At 36.8% G+C, this 26,650-nt stretch overlaps 8 protein-coding genes across 8 annotated transcripts; 3 read left to right on the top strand and 5 right to left on the bottom strand.

The window, feature by feature from the left end:
- Window positions 1-266: 266 nt before the first annotated feature.
- On the top strand, window positions 267-2,338 carry CBG01173 (the record flags this gene model as incomplete). Its single annotated transcript, XM_002635901.1, has 4 exons — window positions 267-293; window positions 923-1,095; window positions 1,765-1,820; window positions 1,956-2,338. 4 exons carry the CDS (start codon window positions 267-269, stop codon window positions 2,336-2,338), a joined length of 639 nt encoding a protein of 212 aa, XP_002635947.1.
- A 1,639-nt stretch (window positions 2,339-3,977) lies between these two features.
- Window positions 3,978-5,144, bottom strand: CBG01175 (the record flags this gene model as incomplete). Its single annotated transcript, XM_002635902.2, has 4 exons — window positions 3,978-4,148; window positions 4,193-4,402; window positions 4,656-4,865; window positions 4,911-5,144. The coding sequence occupies 4 exons, from the start codon at window positions 5,142-5,144 to the stop codon at window positions 3,978-3,980; spliced, it is 825 nt and encodes a 274-aa protein (XP_002635948.2).
- A 921-nt stretch (window positions 5,145-6,065) lies between these two features.
- CBG26968 lies at window positions 6,066-7,023 on the bottom strand (the record flags this gene model as incomplete). The annotated part of the gene is made up of 4 exons (XM_045236979.1): window positions 6,066-6,290; window positions 6,343-6,501; window positions 6,547-6,756; window positions 6,814-7,023. 4 exons carry the CDS (start codon window positions 7,021-7,023, stop codon window positions 6,066-6,068), a joined length of 804 nt encoding a protein of 267 aa, XP_045097987.1.
- Window positions 7,024-9,614: 2,591 nt separating this feature from the next.
- On the top strand, window positions 9,615-11,596 carry CBG01177 (the record flags this gene model as incomplete). The annotated part of the gene is made up of 9 exons (XM_002635903.1): window positions 9,615-9,696; window positions 9,741-9,980; window positions 10,034-10,216; window positions 10,261-10,565; window positions 10,609-10,709; window positions 10,757-10,980; window positions 11,200-11,267; window positions 11,315-11,453; window positions 11,502-11,596. The coding sequence occupies 9 exons, from the start codon at window positions 9,615-9,617 to the stop codon at window positions 11,594-11,596; spliced, it is 1,437 nt and encodes a 478-aa protein (XP_002635949.1).
- A 483-nt stretch (window positions 11,597-12,079) lies between these two features.
- Window positions 12,080-19,200, top strand: CBG01178 (the record flags this gene model as incomplete). Its single annotated transcript, XM_045236978.1, has 12 exons — window positions 12,080-12,161; window positions 12,208-12,447; window positions 12,500-12,682; window positions 12,721-13,031; window positions 13,073-13,439; window positions 15,117-15,184; window positions 15,234-15,372; window positions 16,483-16,671; window positions 17,909-18,207; window positions 18,245-18,766; window positions 18,876-19,014; window positions 19,061-19,200. The coding sequence occupies 12 exons, from the start codon at window positions 12,080-12,082 to the stop codon at window positions 19,198-19,200; spliced, it is 2,679 nt and encodes an 892-aa protein (XP_045091760.1).
- A 62-nt stretch (window positions 19,201-19,262) lies between these two features.
- CBG01179 lies at window positions 19,263-21,119 on the bottom strand (the record flags this gene model as incomplete). Its single annotated transcript, XM_045236977.1, has 6 exons — window positions 19,263-19,345; window positions 19,391-19,703; window positions 19,799-19,856; window positions 20,531-20,665; window positions 20,709-20,875; window positions 20,922-21,119. 6 exons carry the CDS (start codon window positions 21,117-21,119, stop codon window positions 19,263-19,265), a joined length of 954 nt encoding a protein of 317 aa, XP_045091761.1.
- Window positions 21,120-21,499: 380 nt separating this feature from the next.
- Window positions 21,500-22,776, bottom strand: CBG01180 (the record flags this gene model as incomplete). Its single annotated transcript, XM_002635906.1, has 3 exons — window positions 21,500-21,726; window positions 22,068-22,668; window positions 22,726-22,776. 3 exons carry the CDS (start codon window positions 22,774-22,776, stop codon window positions 21,500-21,502), a joined length of 879 nt encoding a protein of 292 aa, XP_002635952.1.
- Window positions 22,777-24,563: 1,787 nt separating this feature from the next.
- CBG01181 lies at window positions 24,564-25,040 on the bottom strand (the record flags this gene model as incomplete). The annotated part of the gene is made up of 1 exon (XM_002635907.1): window positions 24,564-25,040. One exon carries the CDS (start codon window positions 25,038-25,040, stop codon window positions 24,564-24,566), a length of 477 nt encoding a protein of 158 aa, XP_002635953.1.
- Window positions 25,041-26,650: the final 1,610 nt, after the last annotated feature.

The raw sequence follows: 26,650 nt of genomic DNA, 5'->3' as shown, positions 1-26,650 counted from the left end.
TTTTCGGGAAAATCTGCGATTCTCGGAAACTACCGCTATCTACTTCTCTATTTTGCTTGCTTCAATTTGTTCTATTCGCTTGCAAATGTTCTGGTACCATTGGTTAGTTGGAAAAAATGTTCAAAACTAGTGGCCTCACTTTCTCGACATGAATTTTTAGGCCACCATTGTCAATAGCCTAAAAACATACCAGTTACATGTTGAGTCATTTCTAGACTTGCAACTACACTGGCCTAAAAAATACAAGTTGCGAACTTTAGATCCCCATGGCTACAGCCAAGAAAACACATCAGGTGAATATCAGGCTATTTCTAGACCATTACAAATGGTGTCCTAAAAAAATCCATCTGGAGAAAGCTATGCCACCAAGGTAAACAGTCCTGTAGAATGTTAAATTTCAGGATATTCACAGCTATCGATACTGTTTCTTCCTGATGCTCAGTGATGGTCGCTTCGTCGAGTTTTCCAATTACCATAGCCATATCCTAATAGCGAGATGCTCACTGATCTTGAGCAGCTACGCGGTACTCATGAGTCATTTCATTTATCGATATCTTGCAATTAATAACTCGAGTTTCACTAAAAAACTATTTCCATTATTCATGATTGGATCGTTTATCATGTTGGCTGCCGTTTTCTCAACTTGGCACTTTTTATGTTGGACTATTGGAAGGGCAAACACTGAAATCCGCGAGTATATCCGAGAAGATTTTAAAAAAGTTTACGGCAAGGATTCTATAAATTTCAATATGTTAGCGGCATTATACCAGGAGGGATCGAATGAGACTGTAACCCAATCTTGGATCGTCACATTCTTCTGGTCGTTGATATGTACTGCTCCAATAATTGGGTTCATGATTTTGGGTCGAATGGTTTGTATTCATAACTGGCTTATTTATTTTTTTACAGTAGTCAATTTCAGATAATAGTGAAGCTGCGAAAAACTACAAGAACACGAATGAGTCAAAAAACTTCACAATTCCAAGTGGAACTCCTCCGAGCCCTTGCGGTTCAAACTATCATCCCAATTTGTATCAGTTTCTTACCAGCTGTACTTTGCTGGTACACACCAATGTTGGGTATTCAGTTGGGTAGGTTTGTTGGGAAAGAAAGCATCATAAATAAATGATGAAATGTTCCAGAACATTCAATTATTTCGAAGTCAGTGCGTTTGGAGTGTTCGCTGTCATAGATCCTGTTGCTATCATTTTATGTATTCCCATTTTCAGAAAACGGATTTTTAGCAAGCATATAATAATTGAGACGAGTGTATCGTCAGTTTCTGGAAAATGATAATTTTTTTAAACATCTTTTTATTTTCTTATTTTCGAATTTTTTATTTTCTTATTTTCGAATAGAATGAATATTTCCGAATCAATTTTCACTCCGTCTTGTTCCAAGTCTCATCCCTCCTATTACAGGGGCCGTCAATTAAATGTCCTAGCTATTTTTCTTTTTAGTAAGTTCAAAAGTATTCGACTACTGCAGGCGGACTCATCTTCTATACAAGCCTTCCTACAAAAACCATCTTCACATCATCAATCATTCTTGCTTTTCGTTGTATACTGATGTCACTACATCTTCCCAGGAGAACGGATGTGTTACAACTGAGAATGCACACCTGGTTCGGCGACCTGATGAACAATCCCGCCCACATTTGCCATTTATGGTCTGGATGGTCCTTAGCCATTCATTCGGAAATTTTCTGGTCCACTTTTTTGTCTCTCTGTTTTCCGCGTTTTCTATAATTTATCTATCTTTCAGAATGGTCAGTTCTTCCATCAGCGTTGTCAAAGTGCTCAAGCACCCGCATCTGATTGGTAAGTCTTTGATCACATTTAGGAATTATTCTCGCTTCTAGGAAAAACCTTACAAGCTCTAAAGCTGGATTTTGAAAATAAAACTCTGAGAATCAAATTTTCAAACAAAACAGTTATAAAACTGAAATTTTCCAGGATCCTTCCCATGTGAGATGTGTGCAAAGGTTTTCAAACACTCCGCTTCAATGCACCGCCACAAGCGTGAGGTTCATAAGGCAGGCACCATCCGGAACAGTGTCTCTGCGTCATCATCCTCCTCCGCATCAGCCGTCTCCTCACGTTCACCAACACCACCTTCTAACTTGGTCGTCAATGGGAAGGAGCATGTTTTCGAGAGACTTGCAGTGAAACAGACTAGCCAGCAGATGCTCAACGACACTGTCGACGTGATTCTCAGTTCTGGAAGATACTCTGATGAGCAGCTTGTTCTTCCCGAGACATGGCAGAACATTGTGAACGAAGCTCGAGAGATTGTTATGAAGAATAAGGTTGATAAAAAGAGTTCGTTCGAAAAATAAATAATTGTTTTACAGAAAACATTCAAAGCTGCCAACCTCAAAAAGTGATCTACAGTCAATCTCCCGAAGTCATCATATCAGTATAGATTGAAAAATCATTTGCGTATCATCTTTTTTCTTTTTTGCCTTGTACCGTATTATCCCAGATCAATAAAATTTGAGTTTCTTTAAAAATATTTTTGTCTTCTTGTTATTATATCACCTCTTTATCAGCAGCACACATTACGAAAAAAATGCAACTTTTTCAACTGGTCCCTCTGGACTTCCCTGCCGCAGTCGGATTGCGACATAACGAGAAGATTCGTTTACGAAAAACAGGAATGTAACAGCCACCGGATCGACGAAAGGAAACACACGGAATAATAGTAGTAGGAAAAAAAAATCAATATGAGAGCTAGGAAGGGGGTCACTGTCCGCGAGGAGGACAGGAGAGGAGGAGAACAGGAGAGGAGGAGGAGAATATCAAACTATGCAAACTCTAAGTAAGTAAGTCGCTTTCTTTTTCACACACGGAAAATTGAATTTTTGTGAAAATCGTAATCCTTGAACTTCATTTCGGATTTCGAATAAAAACTATTCGCGCACGGTCCGTATGCGGTTCCTATTTCAACCGCGCGCGAACGCGGAGCGTCCGTAACGGATTGTTCGCGAATCACCTGTGTTAAGGCTCATTTGATTTTGAATGAGCTTTTTGAAAAAAAAACAAAAAAGCTCACGTGACTCTTTTTCAGCTTTATCAAAAAGCTCATTATGACTCATCATTCATAATAAAAGGAAAATAATTGTTTAGAATGTCACTGATATGGAAAAAAAATCACCGTTTTAATGTGGTGGCTTAACTTTTTGATGGAGTTTTCAAAGCAATTTTAACATGGCTGCCGAGAAAACAAATGAGGTGAATGCCAGATCATTGATAGGCCATATAAGTTGTTGGCCTAGAATACTCAAAATGTAGAAGTGAGACCATTGTGTCCGAATGAGCTAGAAACCCTATCAGGTGAATGTCAGACGAGTTATGGTCCATAAAAATGGTGGCCTAAAGAACTTAACATAGAAAAGTTGGGGCACTGTGTCAAAATTGACCACAAAACATATTAGGTTCATGACAGACCATTTCTAAACCATAAAACTTGATGGCCTAGAAAACTCACTTGAAAAAGTTAGGCCACCAAGTGAAAATTGCGTTTAAATGGCTTGATATTCACCTGATATGATTTCTAGGCTATTTTCACAGGATGACCTAATTTTTGCAAGATAATTTTTCTAGACCACCATTTATTTTTCAGGTCACCATTATTTCTGCCCATCAGGGCACTTGATTAGTTGAATATTTGGCTGAAGTAATGGTTTTTATTATTATTTTTTGCCACGTGAACACTTTTCTAGTGGATTTTTTGAACTATGCTTCCGTGAGCCTTTTTTTTTTGAAAAAGAGTCAACGTGAGCTTTTTTAAAAATGAGCCTCGATGAGCTTTTTTCAAAATCAATATTTTCGTCAAATGAGCCTGTATGAGCTTTGACGTGGAGTCGAAAAAGGCTCATATGAGCCTGCTTCATGATGAGCCCACGTGAGCTTAAGCTCATGACAGAGCTTTTTTCGGAACCCTAGTATACAGCATTTTATTCAACTTGGAATGTTTTAGGAATGAGTTCGATGAGTCGATACAACAATTGACACTTCTGATTTTTTCTTAAAAATGGGATGAGTCAGATAGAAAATCCATGGGGTGAGACATGTATCCAAGTCGTTCATAAATGGTCGAAGGACAATGAGAAAAACTGAATACGACGGGAAGATAATTCCACCGAGCTGGAAAACATGGAATCATCAGCCGTTAAATGATATAAACTAACCGCAATCATTCCATTGGTCACATAGGCAAATGCCATTGCCACACTGGTTATTGTCAATGAGATTTCTGCTTTATGAGACGCCTGAGATTTCGCATGCTGGCCAAGAGCATGTTTTAGCTTCACGAGCTTGACAATGAGTATGATATTGATTATCAAACAAGCCAATAACCAGAAAAAGGTGTTGAAGATTAAACCCAGTGTGTTTCGAATCTGAGACTTTAATGTGAAGAGTTATTTCTTAAAGATTCAAGTGCAAACCCCAAAATCCGTATAATTAACTCTAAAAATGACACCTCCATATCCAACAGGCCATCCTGGAAACTGACAGTATCCTACTGTAGGAAACATGCCAAATGTGAACAGGAAGGGTAGAGAAAAATCACAGGAAGCGCCCATTTCAATATTTTTGAGTTAATCTGTAAATTAGAAGGTTTCAATCAACATTAAGTAGGTTTTAAAATACCTTGTGATGTCTCTGTGGTGATAAAATCGAAATTAATCGGATGACAGCGACAAGGAAAGGGAGTATAACCACGATGTAATTGATATGATAAACGATAATGACAAGAATCACTAGAAATCCGCTAGGTTGTAGACTAGCGCACCAACTGGTTAGAAGACCGGATAGTGGAAGGCGAAGATACATAAAGTCAGCAAAGAAAAATAGGAGACACTGAAAATGAATTTTTTTGAAACCGTTTTCTGTGTGATATCTTACCATAATATGTGATAAAGTGATTGCACTGAACAATTGAACGTTTACATTGTTCACTTTAGTTGCTGCTATCGATTTTACTGCGATTCGAAAAACCACTACACTTGTAGCAGGAATATAGAAAAGTGGAACGAAAAGTAAAAGTACAGGAACACTGAGAAACGAGACCTCAAAATTCAGGAAGCTAGGGTTTCCGTGGATTCCAAGGGACACAGTTGAATTCGAAATACTAGCCATAAAAAATTGAAATAACGTTTTGCTTCTTTTTAAAGTAGGAAACAAATGATGTGAGATTTTTGGTGAAGGAGAAAGAGAGCTAAGAAAAAGTTATGTGCAGTTTGGTAAGTTGGATGGTAATTATATGTGTCGGTAGGGATTTAGGTGCTTGTCTAGAGCATAATCACGTGGTTGATCAGTTGGTTTTCACAAAAAAAATGCATAGTTGATGACTAATAGCAATTTCGAAATTGGGTGCAGATGTCCTGATTTTTTTGGCCTGTTTTTGGCGTATCTTTGGCAAATCGTATTGAATAGACACCTGAATAGACAAAAATGTCCCATTATTTTCAAGCGCATGAAAAACAATGTGCGTCACATCATAATGCATAGTCTCTCTCCAAAAAAACTTCGAAAAGATCCTTGAAGGAAGTTCTACCGTAATCTACCGTAAAACCGTCATTGTAAACATTCTAACAGAATGGCCCTATATCTTTTAACTTCGAGACGATTTATCTCGGTTCCTATTATAGACGTTTTGACAGTTGACCACTTCCGGTATCTTTCTCTGCAAACAGGTAATACGTTACTTGTTTTTGTGTACAACCCAAATTTAAAATCAGTTCATTGAAATCACTTTTTATGCTGAATATCATGAAAATGAATAAGAACTAACAACAAAATATTTGCAACTTTGTTTTCTTCGAATTTTGACATTTTATTCTCAACAAACAGAGAAAAACACACAATTCAAGGAAGAACTCTTCGATTCGGAGCTATTGGTGATATTGACTTTTTCCTGAATGCCGGATGAGTCAGATAGAAAATCCATGGGGTCAGACATGTATCCAAATCGTTTATAAATGGTCGAGCCACTATTAATAGGACATATAGTTTAGGGATTAACATACCACCGACCTCAAATTTAATGATTCATTCATCTCAATTCTGATGACTCACCGCAATCATCCCATTGGTAACACAGGTTAATGACATGGATATGCTAGTTATTGTCAGTGAGAGTTGTGCTCTCTGCGATGCTCGAGATACTGTAGGTTGGGTGAAGGACTTCAGTATCACTAGCTTCAGAATAAGTATCGTGTTTATTGTTAAACTTGCCAATAACCAGAAAACTGTATTGAAGAGAAGACCGTACTTGTTTTGAATCTGTGGGGAATTTCACAAATACTTCTTAAATTAACAAAAAAAACTATCTTACCCCAACACCATTGTGTTTCACTCTAAAAATAACACCACCAAAATCAACGGGCCATCCTGGATACTCACAGTATCCAACTGTAGGAAACATGCCAAATGTAAAAATGAAGGGGTATAGTAAGATAATGGGACGAGCCCATTTTAGTACTTTCGAGTTTATCTGAAATTTCAAAAGTTTTGTTCTAGCTTAAAAGAGAATACAAACTTTATGAGGTGTCTGTGGTGACAGAACCAACATTAATCGAATGACAGCGACAAGGAAAGGGAGTATAACCACGATGTAATTGATATGATAAACGATAATGACAAGAATGACTAGATATCCGCTAGGTTGTAGACTAGCACACCAACTGGTTAGAAGACCGGATAGTGGAAGGCGAAGATACATAAAGTCAGCAAAGAAAAATAGGAGACACTGAAAATTCTTTTTTTTTTGCTATCTATCAGTCAATTGATTTTTGTAATAAATTACCATGACATGTGATAAGGTGATAGCACTGAACAACGGAACATTTGCATTTTTCTCACGAATCGCTACTTTCAAATTTACAAAAATTCGAAAAACAATACGTATAGTAATAGGGATATACAAAGCAGGAACGAAGAGTAAAAGTACTGGAACAGTGACAAATGAAGCCTTATAATCCGAATAGCTTGAATTTCCATGAATTCCGAGAGACATTGCAGAATTCATAGAGAAGGATAAAGAAAAACGAGAGGAATTCGAATGATCTCACTTCCTTGAACTGGGAAGGTGAGGAAAAATTATATGTTCTCTTTTCGGCGAAAATTTCGTGAGATGTCTAGTTAAAAATAGTGAAAAAATTGATCAGTTGGTTTTCACAAAAAGTGAGAAATCCAGGGAAAAAGGAGGTGTCTCGATTTTTAAGTCTCGAATTCGGAATTCCTCTGTTTTACTTTCGAATTCCGATATCCAAATTTTAAAATTTCCACTTTTGAATCCGGACGTTTGACTTGCAAATTCAGATTTTCAAATTCCGATTTTTGATTTTAGACTTTGAATTCCGAATATTTGATTTTCAATTTCCAACATCTGATCTTCAATTTCTGACTTTCGTCTTTCAAATTTCGAAATCCAAAATTTGATTCCCAATTTTTGACTTCCGCATTCCGATTATTGACTTCTCGGCTGTTGCCCGCAACTTTTAGGCTGGATTTAAGCGGCTTCTGAGCTGTGGCAGGGCGGATGTCGCTTTAGTTTTCTGTAGAAGCCGCCCAGCGACCGCTCTAAAGACGCCAAGCCTACGCTCAAAATTCGCGTAGCTCCCACGAAATCTGATCATAGCTCTAAAAAATCTGAATATTCTGTCCAAATCGATTTTATAAACTTGATTTATTTTTAAAAACCAATAGCTCACAGAAGAAAGAAAAATAATAAGCAGAATAACAAAAAAAAAAGAAAAAGGATTGTCTGTTAGATTTGCGTTGAATCATGATGTGGGTAGAGTAGGCAGTAGTTGTCAATTGGGTGCTCTGAAAAAAATACGAAGATGATTGTATTGATTATATTGTCGCTTACCAATGAGATCTGTCATATGAAAGTCGGAACATCATCACAGAAGACACGCTGGTGAGAAGTTGGCACGGAAAACCAACTTCATGTTCTTGTTCAACGCATATCGACCATCTATCTGCTTTTCGAACACCACCGATCTCTCAGATGCCATGTACAGAAGCTCATGATAGATGGAACGGATGAGTCCACGACGAGCGTGAACGATTGGGTTCATGTGAACGATGTACTTGGCTCCGTTCAGGCTGTCCGGTTTGCAGACGTATTGGGTTGATGAGCCGAAGGAGAGTCCTTCTCGTTAGGATCTTTGATCAGGACGAAGCTGAATTTGGAGTTTAGGTTTCGAAGGATCTAGGGGTATAAAGATCCAAGGATCTAGGAATCTAGGGATCCGTAAGATCTTTGAACCAAAAGCTCCTCCCCACTTACCACGCTATCAGATTGCTCTGATTGGCACCGTAGTGACGAGTCCTATTGTAGTATTCTCAGTTACAAAACTCGGAAATCTCTCGGCACATCGGTGAGCATTGTCGTTCCGGGCGTGAGCTGTTTCATCTTTGATGATACTCAGATGTATTACGATCTACAAGTATCACAATTTTTCGAATCACATTCCTATTTTTTACCTTTTTGTAAACTTTGGATTCCAGTTTCAATTTTTGCTGCCCGAATGCGTGTTGCCAACTTCCTTCTGAAAATCATCATAAATAAGGTTCAAAAAATTACGTATCTTACGAAGTTGTCTCTTCGACCTGGAATTCGACATTCTGACAAATCCATTCATCTTCTTTTTTTCAGATGTCCTCACTTTAATTTCGATTTCCTGACTTCAAAACCAATTTCTGAACGTCCTATATTCGAAACCAAGTTTTTGATACTATTACCTAAAAGGTTTTTCATTTTTAAAACAGAAACGACAAAGAAAATGAGATGAATTACGCTAAAAAATGAGAAAAAATTAATAAAATTTGATTTCGAAAAGAAATTCCGATGCACGCAACGCGAGACACGCGTCGCCTTTAAAATTCGCCCAAACATCGCCCAAGATTCGCCAAGGTGATGGTGGTCGGCGCAGCTGCCACAGATCTAGGAGCTTCTGGTTAAAAGCCGCCCAAACAACGCTCTAAAGCCGCATCCACCCCTGTTTTCGCCCTAAAGTTGCAGGCCACAACCGAGTTCTGAACTTTGATTTCCCACTTTTGAATTTCGAATTTTAAATTCCAGATTTTGGGTTCCGAGTTCCTAACATAAAAATCTGAAATCCGAATTTTCATATCCGATTTCCGAATTCCGGTGTCTGACTTCCGAGAATTTTCGACCTCCGAAATCCGATATCGAAAATCTGATGTGCAATTTTTGATCTCCGGCATTTAGATTCCAAAATCCGAATCCCGATTTCCGATATTCGAATTCCGATTTTTAATTTTTGAGTTAAGAATCTCAATTTTCGAATTCGAATTCTGAACTCCCATCTCCTATTCAAAAAGTCCAAATTCCAAATTCCGAATTTCGAATTCTGAACTCCATAAATCCGAAATTTGAGTTTTGACTTTCGAATCAATAAGATTCCGAACTCTAAATTTTGAATTTCCATTTCCGATTTCCATGACGTGATTCATTCGCTGAAAAATGTAAAAAAGCGAGTTTTGAGCAATCACAACAACACCCAATTATTTCGATTCTCTCTGTTTCTCCTTTCACTTTTTCTCTAACCTAAATTCATTCTTTGATCCAGTATCATGCTTTCCAAACCACAATTACTCTCTATAATATGTCTTTTTTCGGTCCCAATCGTTCAAGGCCAACGAGAACAAGCATGTGGTAAGCTTCCCATGAACAACGGATATTAATTTTTAAAAGTCCAGATCTGAATTGTCGTTTCGAAAAAGCCTACATTTCTTCTGAAAAACTCAAAAAGTGGCCAAAAACTTGTAAAATAGTGTGTGGAAATTTGATTTTCAATGAAAAGACCGACTTGACCGATTATGAATTGACTGTGAATTTCTGGAAGCTAGAAGTGCTGAAAGGGTTTCTGAGATTTCAGAATTCTTCTTTGACGTCATTGAGTTTTCTAGAAAATTTAAGAGCGAGACAATGCGAAGGAGGTAATTTGAAAAATAAAAATGAATAGAATTTGGTTTCCAAAGGTTAATTTTAGGCGAATTTGGCGAATTTGTGGTCTCAAACAATCCATATTTAACGAATCTAGGAAAACTACAGAACTTTGCTAATGGCGATACGTGCACATGGCGAATTGTGAAAAATCCACAGCTAGATATATCATCATATGAATTCCTTGCTTATCGTCGTTTGGAAAACTACGGAAACCTCAAAGACTATGGTAGATCAAACAATGTGAATTTTAAACACATCCTCACTGTTCAGAATGTGTAAATGTGCGTATCACTTCTGAATCTCTACCGTATTACTCGAACTGTACGAGTATAAACAATGGAGCTGAAGAAAAAGCGCTGAAAATTTCGAACATGTCGAGTTCAATGGATCTAACCGGTTTTTTGAAGTTAAAAAGTGTTGCAGGAGGTATTGAAATTTCCAATACCGATCTTGTGGATTTATCGTTTTTGAAAAATTTGAAAATTATTGACATGCCGGGAGGGCCGACGGATAGAGCTACAATTGAAATTCAAAACAACCCAAATTTGAAGCGACTTGGATGGGATTCCATTACGGTTAGTTTTGTATTTGTTCTCATTTTATTCATTGCACTTTCAGGCCTTGCCAACAAATGGAAAACTTCTTCTAAACATAACCAAAAACCACCCAGAGTTTTGTCTAACTATAGAGGAAGTGCAGAAATTCGCAAAAGTGGCTCCGTGGTTTTTTAACGAAGATAAAATACTGCTTTGTCCAAATTTAACAGAAGAGATGGGCAGAAAGTTTGCAAGTTTAATGGCTTTGGGAGTTTTGAGACAGATTGCCGCCATGTTGTTGGGGATGTTGTAATTGATGAGGATAATGAGAAGGATGTATGGATGTTGGAAAATGTTACATATATTTATGGATCGTTGATTGTCAGAGATACAAGGGAGTTGGCGAATTTGGATTTTCTGTCTAGTTTGCGATTGGTGATGAGATTAACAAAAGGTTAGAAATTAAATATTGTCAAAACATTGGAATTCGGATGTTGGATTCTGAAGGTCGGATCCCGAAATTTTAAATTGTTAAGTCGAAAATCGAAAATTTGGAATTCGGATTTCCGAATTTAGGAATTCGTAATTCTAAAATCGTAATTCCAAACCCGAAAAAGCCAACTATTGGAAACTGGGAATTTGAAAATGCACCTTTATTACACTCATTTTTCAGATGAGGACCAAATTATTCGAGTTCTGTCAAACAAAAAGTTGGAACAAGTGATTTTTCCTAAAATGAAGGTATTTTGAACTCATTTTATTAATCTAATAAGTCCTCATTTTTTCAGACACCACCATTCCCTATAGGTGAAGGTGATTTCATAGACATCGATGGAAACTCGTTGGAAATTTTCAAAGTTCAAAGGGAATGTATTCTAATTAGAGCAATGACTAGGGCGGACGTGAAGTACAATGGGAAGGGTTGCTGTGAGCTTTTGAAGAATATTTTGGTTCTTATTTCTTGTTTTTTTCCAGCAAAACTGCCGCGGCTTGAAAAAACAACGAAGCATTCGACATTTAAATTTTCAAACGTTTGGATATTTATCATTTTGTTGTTCCATGTGTCATAAAAATTTAAAGTATATCAATATGAAATCCCAAGCTTATTATGTATTTAAGTGATCTTGAATAAACGACTTTCAATCCTGATATCCCGAATTCTGAATTCCAGTATCCGATTTACAATTCTTGACTTTCAAACTCCAATTTGCGATTTCAGAAATCTTCGAATTCCGAATTTCAATTTTTGAGTTTCGATTCTCTATTTTCGAATTCTGAACTCCCATTTCCAAATTCCTATTCTAAAGTCCAAATTCCGAATCCCTAAATGAGAAATCCGACTTTTGACTTCCGACATTCGAATTTTGAATCAATAAGAATCCGAACTCTAAATCCTAAACTCCCATTATCCAATTTTCATGACGTGATTCTTTCGCTGCAAAATATCAATAAGCGAGTTTCGAGCAACAACAACAACACCCAATTATTTCGATTCTCTCTGTTCTCTTCACATTTTTTTTCTCTAACCTAAATTCACTTTTTCATCTAGTATCATGCGTCCCAAACTAATTTCAATCTCTATTGTATTTTCCTTTTTGGTCCCAATTGTTCAAAGCCAACAGGAGCAAGCATGTGGTGAGCTGTTAATACTGAAAAATCACTTCTTCTAAATTAAATTCAGATTTGAATTGCCATTTCGAAGAGTCGTACTTGTCTTCTGAAACACTCAAGAAGTGGCCAAAAACTTGTAAAATAGTGTGTGGAAATCTGATTATAAATGAAAAGTCCGACTTGACCGATTATGAATGGACTGTGAATTTCTGGAAGCTAGAAGAGCTGAAAGGGTTTTTGAGAGTTCAAAATTCTTCTCTGACGTCATTGAATTTTCTAGAAAACTTGAGACGGAGTCAATGCGAAGGAGGTAATATGAAAAATAAAAATGAATTACATTTGTTAAAAAACAATAATTTCAGGCGAGTTTGGCGAGTTTGTTGTTGCAGATAATCCAAATTTAACCGATATTGAAAGACTACGGTTATTTCGAAATAGCGACGGATGTACATGGCGAATTGTGAGAAATCCTCGACTGGATACCACCTCATACGAATTTCTTATTTGGATTAATTTGGAGAATTACGGAAACCTCAAAGACTATGGTAGATTTAAAATTTTGAACTCTCAACTCAAATTTTAGGTGCAGGATGTTCAAATGTGCGTATCACTTCTGAGTCTCTACCGTATTACTCGAACTGCACAAGTATCAACGATGGTTATGAAGGAAAAGCGGTGAAAATTTCAAAAATTTCAAGTTCAATGAACCTAACCGGATTTTTGAAATTGAGAAAAATCGCAGGAGGCATTGAAGTTTCTAATACCGATCTTGAGGATTTGTCGTTTATGAAAAACTTGAAAGTTCTTGACGTGTCGGGAGGGATTATGGGTGGAGCTACAATTGAACTTCAAAACAGCCCAAATTTGAAGCGGCTTGGTTGGGATTCTATTACGGTTAGTTTCGTATGTGCTCCTTTTATTCATAGCATTTTCAGATCTTGCCAACAACACTTTCTCTAAACTTTACCAATAACCACCCAGAATTTTGTCTGACCATGGAGGAAGCGCAGAAGTTTGCAAAAGTGGGACCATATTTTCCTAACGACGACAAAATATTGCTTTGTCCAAATTTAACTAGAGCAGATGGTCAGAAAGTTTGCAAGTTTGACGGCTTTGGGAACTTTGAAACAGGTTGCCGCCAAGTTGTTGGAGATGTCATAGTTGATGAGGACAATGAGAAGGATGTATGGATGTTGGAAAATGTTACACATATTTATGGATCGTTGATTATCAGAGATACAAGGGAGTTGGTGAACCTGAATTTCCTGTCTAGCTTGCGTTCGGTTATGAGATTAACAAAAGGTTAGGAAATATCCATTTGTGCATTAAAGTTGGAATGTCCGACAACATTTTGAAATTTTTTTGGAATCCGGAATCCGTGTTTCAGAATTTTTTCTGAAGTTTAAAATTGAAATTCGAAAGTCAAAATTTGGAAATCGACTCGGCTGTCGGCGCCAATGCTTGGCCAGACCTCCCACAAGTCTAGCACAAGTCTCCGAGCACATTATTCTATGTATTAGCTAAGACTTGTGGGAGGCTTGTGCAAGACTTGTGGAAGGCTTGTGCAAGACTTGTGGAAGGCTTGTCTAGACTTGTGTGTGGCTTTGTGTGTTTTCATTGAAACCTGTTGCTCTGTTGTGATTGTATTTGGAATTATATATACTACAACATTTTATTAGAACACTACGCAAAACGAATAATGAGAAAAAAATTAATTAAAATCACAAAAAATTTCCACCTTTTCGTTTCCTTTTCTTTGAAATCCGTTGAAATTCATCGACAATGACAGTGTAATCGCATCAAGTCGAGTCATCTCATTTCCTCAATTTTTGCTTTGTATTTTGAAGTATCCTTTAGACGAGAACATTACGATCCAATTTCTTGCATCTGAAAAACAAACGATAATTTTAAAAATTCTCAGCCTTTGAACTAATACCTTTACTTCCTTTTCGAAAAATTTTCACAGTTCTGGTTTCGACATTACTGACTTTCCGATAACAAGCATCTACATAATGTACAGTGCAAATAAATTCATCTTTACATAGTTCGAGTTGTCTTCAAATCCTAAAAACGTTAGCGTTTTCAAACTCATTGAAAGGTGTGTGATACTTTCAAGAAGAGATCCTTTGTCGACTGAAACAGCAGTTTTGATGCAGAATTTTTAGGTGGAATTTCGCAGAAAATTAACTTTTTTTATCTTCTGTCTCCTGTGTTTTCATGAGGCGAAATTCTGTATATTCAAGTGTTCGAATTCTGTAATATTGAACTGTTCAAACCTAAATATTTCTTCATAATAATTCACAATATGCTCACGATGTGCTCACGACTCGCAGACTTATCCTTTTTCAGTTTTGCTCTTTTGAGTTGAAGTTGAATTTTCTGTCATGTTGAAAGTTATACCATTCGAAACTTCAAAATTTCTTATACCAAAAAAATTAAAATAGCTTCATAAAAATTCAAACCTTTATGTAGTAGAAAAATAGGTAAAACCAAAAAACAAATTGAAAATCAAATAATGAGTCCTAAGGTAAAAAGTCAATAATCAGAATTTGGCCAAGACTTGTAGCCTTCCGACTATGGGCCAAGACTTGTGGAAGCCACCACAACGGCTCATGGAGGCGCATACTTTGGCCAAGACTTGTGGGAGGCTTGGCCAACACTTGTAAAATCATGAAATTTGGCCAAGTATTGGCACCCCAGCCGAGGAATATTGGAATTCGCAATCCAGATTTCGGATCTCGTATTTTGAAATTTGGAGTTCCGAATTCGGATTTCAGATTTCGAAAATTGGATTCCGTAATTTTGAATTTGTGATCTGAATTTGGGATCCGTAATTTTGAATTTGAGTGTGTCGGAACTCCTACATCGGGCATTGAAATCCGAAACAAGAAAAATCTCCAATATTTTTTTCCGAGAGTTTGAAGAGCTTCAATTGACCAAAAACGTTTTCATGCATCTTTAAAAACATTTAACTTTCAGATGAAGACCAAATTATTCGAATTTTGTCAAACAAGAAGTTGGAAAAAGTTATTTTTCCCAAAATGAAGGTGTTCTTGTAATTCACTTTTTAAACCTGAAAGTTTATCAATTTTTCAGACTAAACCGTTCCCGTTTGGTGACGACAATTTCATAGACATTGATGGAAACTCATTGGAAATTTTCAAAGTTCAAAAGGAATGCATGCTAATCAGAGCAATGACTAAAGCGAAAGTGAAGTATAATGGAAAGAGTTGCAGTGAGTTTTGAATTAGTTTTTGGCTCTATTTTAGGTTCCGCGTCATTTCAAACCGGTCATTTCGAAACCGCGGTAATACAGGCAAATGGATAAATTCCAGATTACAAAAACAATTTTATTTCTTTCAAATATGCTTGTTTTGATAGAAATTTGATAGAATACATTCTGGAATCTGAAAAAAAAACCAAAATTTGATGTTCTCAAAAAAAGAAAATCCTTGAATTTTTGGATTTTCAGAATGTGTTCTAACAGAAAAAGCCTATTTGAAAACCCAAAAATTGTTTTTGTGGTCTGAAATTTATCCATTCGCCTGTATTACCGCGGTTTCGAAATGACCGGTTTCGAAATGACCGGTTTCGAAGTGTCGCGGTTTCGAAGTGCCGCGGAGCCTATCTTTTATGTTTTCTTCAGCAAAACTTCCGCGAGCTGGAGAAACTTCAATTAGTTCGGACTTTAAACTTTCAAACGTATGGATATTCATTCTTCTGTTAATTCACTTTTAATCCCAAGCTAAAATTGTTTCTGTCAGCTTTAATGAATTACTTTCTATAGCATTTTTTCATGAATTTTTTTTGACATTGATTTTAGTTTCATCTGAAAAAATGTGATGTTTAATTTTCAAAAAGTGCATGGTTTCAAAAAATGTTATTATTTTATTTACTAGCTCAAAAACCGAGTAAATGCCATAAACCCTATAATTAGAATCCCATGAGCCCACTAACAAATTTCTAGTTTCTATTTTTTTTCTTTCAAAATCATGATTTTCCTCTTTTTTCTTTTTATCACCTTTGCAATCAATATCAACTCGTTTGACAAATTATGTGACCTGAATTGTCATTTCAAACACCCCTACATGACTTCTGAAACAATAAGATCATGGCCGAAACATTGTAATGTTGTTTGTGGAAATATTTTTATCAATGGAGTCAATAACAATGTCACGGAACCCGACCTAATGAAAACGTTGAACAAACTTGAGTGGCTGAATGGCAATATTAAAGTTGAGAACACCGATTTTGTGTCTCTGAATTTTTTGAAAAAATGGCTTGTTTTTAGTTGTAATGGAGGCGAGTTATTCTTTTTTCATCCCAAGAAGAACAAGAATTTCAGACGAATTTGTGATTTCTAACAATTCCGAGCTTGCGCAGTACAAAACCTTGTCAGAATTGTACTCCGAAGTGGAATGTGTTTGGCATATTTCAAACAATCCGAAAATGAATTTAAATAATTTTTGCACCGACACTTTCTCGGAAATGTATAAAGCTAATTTGAAATACTATGGAAATATGGGAGGGTGTGGTAAGATAGAGTGGCTATTCCATAAAATTAGGAGCTCTAAAATTTTTAGGTGATGTTAATTTTTTTGGATTTACTAGATTATGACCTAATTTCTTGGATTTTTAGGTCGTGACCTATTTTTGGTATTTAGGTCACGACCTAATTTCTGGAACTTTCTAGGACATGACCTAATTTTTAGATTTTTAGGTCGCGGCATATTTTCTGATTTTTTTAGGGCATGGCTTTACTTGGGGGTTTTCTAGGCCATGACCTAGTTTTTGGATTTTTAGGTCACGACATTTTTTTTGGATTTTTATGTGATATTAATTTTTGGATTCACTAGGTTATGACCTACTTTGGATAAACTAGATCATGACCTAGTTTTTGGATTTTTAGGTCGTGAGTCACGAGTTTCGAAAACTTTTTTCGAGAAATTTTTGTCGAATTTTCTTCGAAAATTTCTCGAAAAAAGCATTTTTCGAGAAATTTTTTTCGAAAAGACACACTGGTCGCGACCTATTTTTTGGATTTTCACGTCACGACCTAGTTTATTGGATTTTGAGTCCCGGCCTAATTTCTTGGTTTTTTAGGACATGACATATTTTTTTCTGATTTTTCGGTCACATCCTAATTTCTTGAATTTTCTAGGTCATGACCTGAATTTTTTAGATTTTTAGGCCATCACTTAATTTTTCCGTTTTTGTAGAAAAATTAAGTGGTGACCTAAAAATTCGTGACATAATTTTCTGGATTTTCTAGTTCATGACCTAATTTGTTTTGGATTTTGTAAGTCATGATCTAATTTTCTGGATTTAGGTCATGCCAACTTTTTTGAATTTTTGGGTCACGACCTACTCTCTAGAATTTTCTAGGTCATGACCTAATTTTTTCAGATTTTACAGATCACCAACTGAATTTAGGGTTTTTAAGTCATGATGTAATTTATTATTTGTTGGGTCATGATCTAAATTTTTGGATAAATTACGTCATGGCCAATCTCTTTGAATTTTCTGGGTCATGGCTTACTTTAAAACATTTTTCAGGTCATGACCTAGTTTTTTCGATTTTTCAGGTCACGACCTGATTTTGGATTTCTAGGTCATGACTTTTCAAAAAAAAATTTGAATCACGACCTAATTGTTTAGAACTTCCTAGATCACGGCAAATCTTTTGGGTCCCTCACTTTTTCCGGGACTCCTAAATTGAAAAAAAGAGAAATATTTTTTACAAATATTACGGATTATCAACCAAATTTCAGAATGCGTCAACGTTTACATAACTCCAGAATCCCTGCCGTATTACACAAACTGCACACATATTACTGGTGGTGATCAAGGGGTTTTGAAAATCGCGAATTTGACGGATTCGTTGAATTTATCTGGTTTGCTATCACTGAAGAAAGTTGAGGGAAATATTGAAATTTTCGAAAATCAAGTCTCAAATTTATCGTTTTTGAGTAATTTGGAGAATGTTAGCAAAGATTATTTATCCATTTACAATCTAACTCATATTCATAATAATCCGGATTTGAAAAGATTGGGTTGGGATTCAATAAAAGTGAGTGACTTTAAGCTACCGAATTTCAAATTTCGAGTTCCAAGATTATCAAAAATTTGACGCATTTCAGAAAATGGTCTCAAAATTCGATATTTATACGGTCAGCATCCATGACAATCATCCAGATTTTTGTCTTACAACTCGTGAACTACAAACTTTTGCCGAAAACGATGTCTATGTTTATAATTTGGAAGCTAAGTTATGTGCGGACCTCGAACGAAAAGATGGGGAAAAAATTTGCAATTTTGTTGATTTGACATCGCTGGATTTGAAATGCCAACATTTAATTGGAGAAGTAAATATCAACAATGAAAATGAAGACTATTCATGGAAGTTGGAAAATATTACCAACATTTACGGGTCAATTGTTGTACAGTACACTGAAAAGCTCACAGATCTCAACTTCTTGAGAAATCTTCGAGCAGTTGCAAGTTTGAATTTTGGTAATATTTTGAGAGAAATTGTAATTAGTGAAAAAAAAGAATTTCCAGACGGTCCTCCTTCGATCCAAATCAATCACAATCGAATGCTTCAAACCGTTACTTTACCAAATATGAAGGTACATTTTTGGATTTCTAACAAGATGACTATTTTTTATTTAAAAAGTTAGGATGTGATATTAGTTGTCCGGTACTGTAGATCTTTTGTATAACTCCCCAAAGTTTTAGGTCCCACCATTTCCCAAGTTCAAAAGTGGCGTTATTGAAATCAATGGGAATTCGATGGAAATTTTTAAGTACTTGAAGGATTGTCTGTTGTTTCAGACACAGACGAAGTCGTCCGTAAAGTATAATGGAAAAAGTTGTAGTGAGTTTTTTTGCTAAATTTTCAAAATTAAAAATTCGATTTGCAGAAAAATTGCCAGTGGCACCAGGAAAGCAGCCAGTGAAGGATACAGATTATGAAGACGAGTATGAAGTTGAGCCATCTGGAAATCTATCATATTCGGCTTCTCTGATTATATCGCTTCTGATGATTCTAGTAGCGCTCTAATGTCTGGAGAAAACCGTTTTTGTGAATCATTTATTGTTATTACTCAATAAAAAGCATAATTATCAAAATTTCATCTGCAACTCTGTCGGATCAAATCGCTTTTGACTCTCCGCAGAGATCTTTGTTTTGCCGAGACCAAGATATTCTGAAAATCAAAACCAATTTCAAAAAACTAAAACCCGCTTCTCACTTAAAATAGTTCTTCTATAATTCTTCACAATGACCATCGTGGGAATCGGGTCCACTGCTGGATATAAGGCAATTGTCATGGATACAATTGCACTATACACTCCAAGATCAATATTCAAAAATACAAACGCAAACATGATCGCAGCTGGAATATGCATCAGAATAAGAGGAACTAGGGTTTGGATGACTAGAGCATAAAATAATTGTCTTTGAAGACTTCGGATTCTTGCAGAAATAATTGTTGTTACCACCAAGTCACTGATTCGGATATAACACAATGTGGCAAACAGGACGATGAAGATAATGGAGGATACCTAGGGTTATGGTGATTAAGACACGTGGTTATAGCGTTTCAACTCACAATAGTAGCTGAAATGATTGCTAATCCAATGAAAGGTAAAATGTGAACTTTGATATTTCCGTCGGTTGTTGTCTCGTATAGATAGGGGCCCAGGCAATGTATTCGTCTGAATCCAGCTCGAAAATTGTTTTGACGTTATCTCTGAAATTAAATGAAGTGTTAAATAAACCTAGCTTTCGTTGGCAGAGTAAACCGTTATAGAATGATTCCCTGACTTCTAGCTTTAATCCCATTTTTCCCGGTTAAAGGAATCAAAAAGTTGTCAACTGATAAATTGTTTATCATTAGATCAGAAATGTGTTTCCAGTTGAAAAACTTGAGATATCTTGCGTAGTACTTATAATTGAGCTTAAACCTGAGGGTGTTGGATCCCTTCATGTGTTTCCAGTTGAAAAACTTGAGATATCTTGCGTAGTACTTATAATTGAGCTTAAACCTGAGGGTGTTGGATCCCTTTATCACAGGTGTTACAGTAGTTTTGTCTGGCCTAGAAGCTAGCTGCGAGTAACAATAAGCTGTTGTAAATAGGACCATTGTTTTTTTTTGGTGAGGATACTAATGGATTAGGATTTGGTGGCTTTGCGGCCCTAGAAATTTCTGCTATGCTGAGCTTAATTTCTAAAGAGCGAACGGTTCACGATCTCTTACCCACGGTCCGTGCCGCAGCCGAGGGGTTCGGACCCTTAGGAGCAAAATACTGGGGTTCCAAAACGCTAACGACTGAGCTACGGGGTTGTGAGCCCCCGGAATTCTCCAGTCTCTCAACCTTCAAAAACTTACCTAATAAATCTGGTGGTTGCTTCATTGGGTTCTGCCAGAAAATATCCTGTGCAATACCAAACTGCAGCGTACCATACTGGTATCGAAAACCAAAACCAAATTTTGCACCCGTAAAATGTTAGACGGAGACGGTGTCTGAGAAAAAAAAAGCTAGAAGTGAAATATATAATTGGGCTACCCAGACAGCACCAAATAACGGTATACAAAATGAACCGCGAAAACTGCCATCGATGCTCCAAAGCATCCCCAGTAACATGCATTCAAAATGGTCAACGTAGGGCGGTGGAAAAGTTTATTCTCAGTTCCCACGATTGTCAGAAAAATTGGTCCATGAGAATAGTGTTGCTAGAAAATCTCTCTAAAAAGATGCGCTAGTTTAAAATTCACTTACTGGTGCCAAGACAACATCCAAAATCGAGTATAGCAATTCAAACACCGAAATATAAATCATTAACCATCGATATGGACCGAGTTGTTTTGGTGACTTTTTGACAATTAAGAAAATGAGAAAACTGTTCAAAAATAACGAAACAGCCGCAGAAATATTCTGGATAAAAGTGAGTAGCGAGTTCCATTCTTTTCCTAGCATAATGTTAAAAGAGAATGTATTAGAAGAGATCGCGCCACGAAACATACAGTATAGCTTTTGTTCCGTATTCATAAGGGAAAAGGACCTAAAAGATAATACATTAGAAGAGATGAGGCCAAACAACATACAGTATCTTTTTGTTCCTTATTCACAAGAGAATATGATCGTCAAATGAAAACACGTCGTTTTTCAGAGAATATTTCCCTGTGGAGCAGACTGTGTCGGTTCAAATAACATGTTCTAGATATGTAATTTCCGGTGGCTAGCTGACTGGGATGTGCTGTCTATGTAGCTGTCCTGATCGATATAAAGTTAATATATCATAATGATGTCAAAATAAATAAGATTATAACATAATTAATGACTAAAATGGCTTTCAATTAGTGAGACGGATTCAAAAGATGTGCTCCAAGTTTCGCATGAACCATCGCATTTTCATACATCTCGATTGTCTGAATGACCACACCGATAACCGATAACAAGTCCGAAAATCTGGATGGACCATTTTCCGGATAATGAGTTTGGCAATATTGAAATAGTGTGGACGTGTAGAGTCTCTGGTACCAATAAACATGGCTCAGACCACTTTCCGTGAACATGGATGGCACTGAAATTGAAAGAATAGTTTATTAGTTTTGTTTCAGATTAGTATAGAAGGGTATAGGGTTCAAAGGGTACATGAGATCTTGTCGTACAAGAAGATAATTCAACCTCCGTCTATAGGAGATTCAGCTTAACTTAAGACTGTAAGATATTCAGCCTTAGCCTATAAGAGTTTCAGCCTAAGCTTATAAAAATTCAGTCTAAGCCTGTAAGAGATTCAGTTTAAGCCTACAGGAGATTCAGGCTAAGCCCATAGAAAATTCAGCTTAAGCATACAGTAATGTTAATGACAGTTTTCATGTACTCCAAGATCCACGTACCCCAAGGTGTTTTTTGTGGTCTTACCAGGATCGCATATCAAAATCGCGCTGATCAGCAGAAACTCGTCATTGGTGATCAATATTTCTCGTAGTTTCGCCACCACATTTGACCGGATTTTGTTCAAGACACATGGGAAGTTTTGAAAATATAGATTCAATTCTGGTGGCAGTGGATTAACTCCTTTGGGAAATGCAACCATATCTTTTTGATCAGTGTAGGCCCTCATAGCAAAACAAAGCGTGTTATATTTTCTGACCGATTGCCAAACCAGGACCATTTGCTCAGTGTCGTTGAGCAGTTTGGAAACCTCAAGGCCACTAATGAATTCTACAGTAGTTTGATAGGTTGCCTCGGCCCAGAAGTTGAAGTTCAAATTGGGAACTTGAGAATAACTCAACACCTTCTCTTTTCTTTGATTGTCCAGGATTTCTAAATGTTTTAACATTGATGAAAATCCTGGACTAGGTGATTTTCGAGTAGGGGGATGTAAGCCAGCTTGAAGGCATAGTTGGTAGCGACAAAAACGACATTTCAAACAGTTTCCTTCATTTAAACATTCGGTCGGAAAGTTTTCAGCCTTCATAGCTCTTTGGTAGAATATCTTGCAGGCATTACAAAAATTAGCCTGGAAACAAAAACCGTTGTCATAACTTGTGATCATTCAAAAAATTCTAAAACTTACTCCATAATTAAAAGCGGTTGTCCCCTTTCCACAGACCACGCAAGGATTCATTATGATTCCAGTAGAACTAATAGAGTTCTTTAGGCTAGTAGAACTTTATTTGAGATAGTAGACTAGAATCTCTAGTCAGCTACTAGAACCTAGTCTATCCTTTTATATGGTTCACTTCCGGGATGGACTTTTGAAATCACGGTCTTTTTCGTGCTTTGTAGATATGTTTTTTCTTTTCTAGGCGGAAGTCTTCAGTCACTTTCTCACGCGGAAAGCATGCGTTTAATGAAGGAGTTTTGTGCACTTTTTGATTCGAAATGTTGAGCATGTAGTCTGCTTTCTGTCAATGATCTGTGGCGCTTTTTGTTCTGCCATCGTGGTTTGTGATTTCAGATCTTTTCTGATAGTACGAAAAATCACGTAGGCTTTGGATATGGATGGATCAAACTAAAGACATTTGAAATGTCGTGTGGGAGTTCTTGAGATAAAAAATGTGAAAAGAGAGAGGGGTCAGAACAGAAAAATTTTTGAATTTTTGAAGATTTGAAAACTTGAAATTTCAAGTATCTGAAATAGTTCAAGCGTCTAAATTTAATGGAATTGGAACCCCAATGTTTCTGAGTATTATGTAATCTAGTACTTCTAAAAACGCATATCTGGATATATGTAAATACAGATAGAAAAAGAAAATAAAGTTCTGAAATTGTTTTTTGGATTTTGAAGTTCTGCAAACGGTAAATTCTAAGATTCTGAAACAATGTAAATGTCTAGATTTCATGGAAGTGAAATCCCACTTTTCTATAACTTCTACAACTTCTAGAATAGATTTTGAGTTTCAATCGGACGTGCGCTTTCTCTTTGCCCGCGTAGCTCAGTCGGTAGCGGCGCCGCACCCACAATCATCGCCCTCACAAGTTCAACTCCTCGAGGGGCATCTTTGAACGAAATTTCGAGAACATTTTTTTTTTCATGTCCCCCCACCTTTAAATGTTAACCCCACACAAAAACCTTCATCTTGTGTAATTGACCCGATTTCATAGCTCATGTAGTTTTTGACATGTGATTGACTTTTCAAATGTGTATCTTGCTTTCAACATGTTGAAGCTTATATCTTGGGAATCTTCAGTGTGCAATCGTGATTTTTAATATAATTTGTTCGCAGTTTGATGTATTTTCATTCAATAGTTTAAAAATTTTGATAGAACAACTAGTTTTTGAGCAATAACGTTTGTTTTCTCGGGCCATCTGCTCCCCTTTATTATTCAACCGCAAATTAGATGGGCAGAGTCAGTTTTATAATCTTCAATTAATTTGAGACTAAAATAGTACAAACGATATAAGATATTATGGAAAACCCGCAAAAACCCTAAAACACACTTCAAAACTACACTATCAAAAAACCTAAACCAAACCTAACCAAAAACACGACTTGCCACGTCGTCGGCGAGACGGGCTGTACGCGTACGGCCTCAGCGGAATAGCGGAGCGTCGTTGCGAGTGGGCGCGCAGTACCGTAAGAAAGGGTTGATGAGTTGGCGGGCATGCCTACCGGCAACTTCCCCCTCCTCCGAAAAACCGGACCCCTGACCGGTGGCATGAAAGGTACAGGACCACTCGACTTATACTCAACTCATACTCCTTTTGAAATTACCGTCACGTGACCCTACGCCTTCCTACTCAAACGATAACACAAGAGATTTCCTAACATGTCTTAACGGCCTCAGATTACAAAAATTGAAACGTCCTATTGACCTCATAAAAATTCTAACTGTCCTATTGACCTCACTAGTTACTACAAAACAGAACAACAATAAAAATTTAATATATTCGGCTCCTTCGCCTTGTCCTCAATTTGCACGGTGCTTCTTGATCTTTGGCTCTGAGTCTTCAACGTCTGCTCTCAGTCGATCCACCAACGAGTGGCCTGGGATGGCGCACGCCAAGTATTCCATCATCTTCTCCAGCGATCCTGGTTTCAAGTCACAGAGGATCAACGGCATCTTCTTGGGTCCTACTGGAGTCATTGGATCCACGACTTCCACATTCGGCGCCGTCTTCCTTACTTTCTGCCATGTTTCGGTGACTCCTCCAACCTCGTCGTATCCGCACTCCATTCTTTCCGGTACCACCACCAATTCCCCAACTTCCTTGGCTATCTCCTCCACCAAGTTCACCAACGCCTTCAACTGCTTATCGTCCTTCGTCCATTCGACCAGAACCACCGCCTTCTCCACTTTCTCCCATCCAAACTTCTGCTTCCACGTCGAGATTGTTGCCGTTCTCACTTCGAAAACTGCCTTACTCTTCAATCCCATCAATCCCATTCAATCCCAAGTTTCGTTATTTTTATGATTGCCCGATGATGAGCGGCGAAATGTTTCTTGCACGTTGGTGGGATGCCGCTGTCCACAGATATCACTCTAGTCACCCTACATCCGGCTTAGAATTCTGGTTAAATTTTGCATTGTGAACCGAATTTCAATAAAAGTTCGTTCACAGGGCTACAAATTCCGCACTCGGAATTTGAGCCCAGTACAAGGCTTTATTCAAATTTTATAGTTGTACAAACTTTTGTGCGGGTAATTATGCGCCACCCTGCACATCAAAAATCTAAGTATATCAACATCAATATTAAAACTTGTCATCTTTATGATAGTTATTTTGAATTAAAAAATATTTTAATTTTTGGAAAATTAATGACTTTTTATGAGTTTTTAGAAATAAGTTCTGGTTAATAGCATTGTTCAATCAGTAGAGCAGCAACAGTTTCAGTCGAAATTTGTTTTTTTTCATCTTTTTGTTTTCCTGGAAATAATTCGCGATCTCAAAAATTTTCTCACATAACATGACTAGCAGCTTTGTTCATTCTCGCTTATTACTAATCTTACAGGGGAAGTACCCGAAGTGAAATTTCGCTTTTTCTCAGATGTTGGTGGCAAAAAATGTCCCGTCGCTGGACTAGCACAAAACGGATAATATAGGGTGCCCAAAGGCAGGTTGAGCAGAATGGCAAAACTTTTTGTGGTTTTTCCGAAAAAGTGGGTCAAGTCCATTCAAAAAATCATAACTTTGTACAGATTGAAGATAAAACAATATACTAAACTGTATTTTGTAGCACGGATTACAGGCTACAAAAAACCTAATTACACCTTTATTCTATCTCTGAATTTTACTACCAAGAATTTTACTATGATAGGAAATGTCCGAATGGTCCGATCGTATGAAATCAAAACATGTCGATTTTCGAAAACACAACTTTGGGAGACCATGTCTATCCGATTACTTTTATGTCATAATGCACAACTGTAGTCTCAAATATGTAGCTCATCGTTCATTTAAGAGAGATTTTTGAACAAATAATATTTTTAAAGTCAAATCCATGTACCCCTATACATGGTATTTTTAACATGTCACCCACAGAACAATTCCGAACTGCAAATTTTTTTGACCTACAGAAAAAAAGCTTGGCGCGATCACAATTGCAGGTCTAAAACCATAATTTCAGAATTTTTTATCTGATTTTGTGGAGTTCCAAGATGATTCAAATGATTCTTTAAAAAGTTAATTAGTGTTTATAGATTCATGTATGGTCGTTTTCCGAAAGAAAAAAATGTCAAAAATGGTCATTTTGAAAGTTTTTTACAGAAAAAAATCTATCTCCTCGTTCAGTTTTTGACATTTCTAGGAGTTCTATAGCTCAAAAAAACCGCAATTATTTTCTCTACATTTTCTATGGATGAATTTTTAATTTTTAAAAACAACGCAAAAATGCTATTTTGTGCAATTTCATGAGGTTTTTGAATTATAAAAAAAAGTTTTATCAGACAAATTATTGTCTATTCAAAATAATCGCGCGAGTGAACGAGTGAAAATGTCTGCGTCTGTACAGCGCCTCTACAGGTTTGGAGACTCTCTACACGTTTTTTCACTCGGA

This window comes from Caenorhabditis briggsae (genome assembly GCF_000004555.2).
Source record: "Caenorhabditis briggsae complete genome, chrV, whole genome shotgun sequence".
NCBI lineage: Eukaryota > Metazoa > Nematoda > Chromadorea > Rhabditida > Rhabditidae > Caenorhabditis > Caenorhabditis briggsae.
This window is presented reverse-complemented; position numbering and strand designations above follow the sequence as displayed.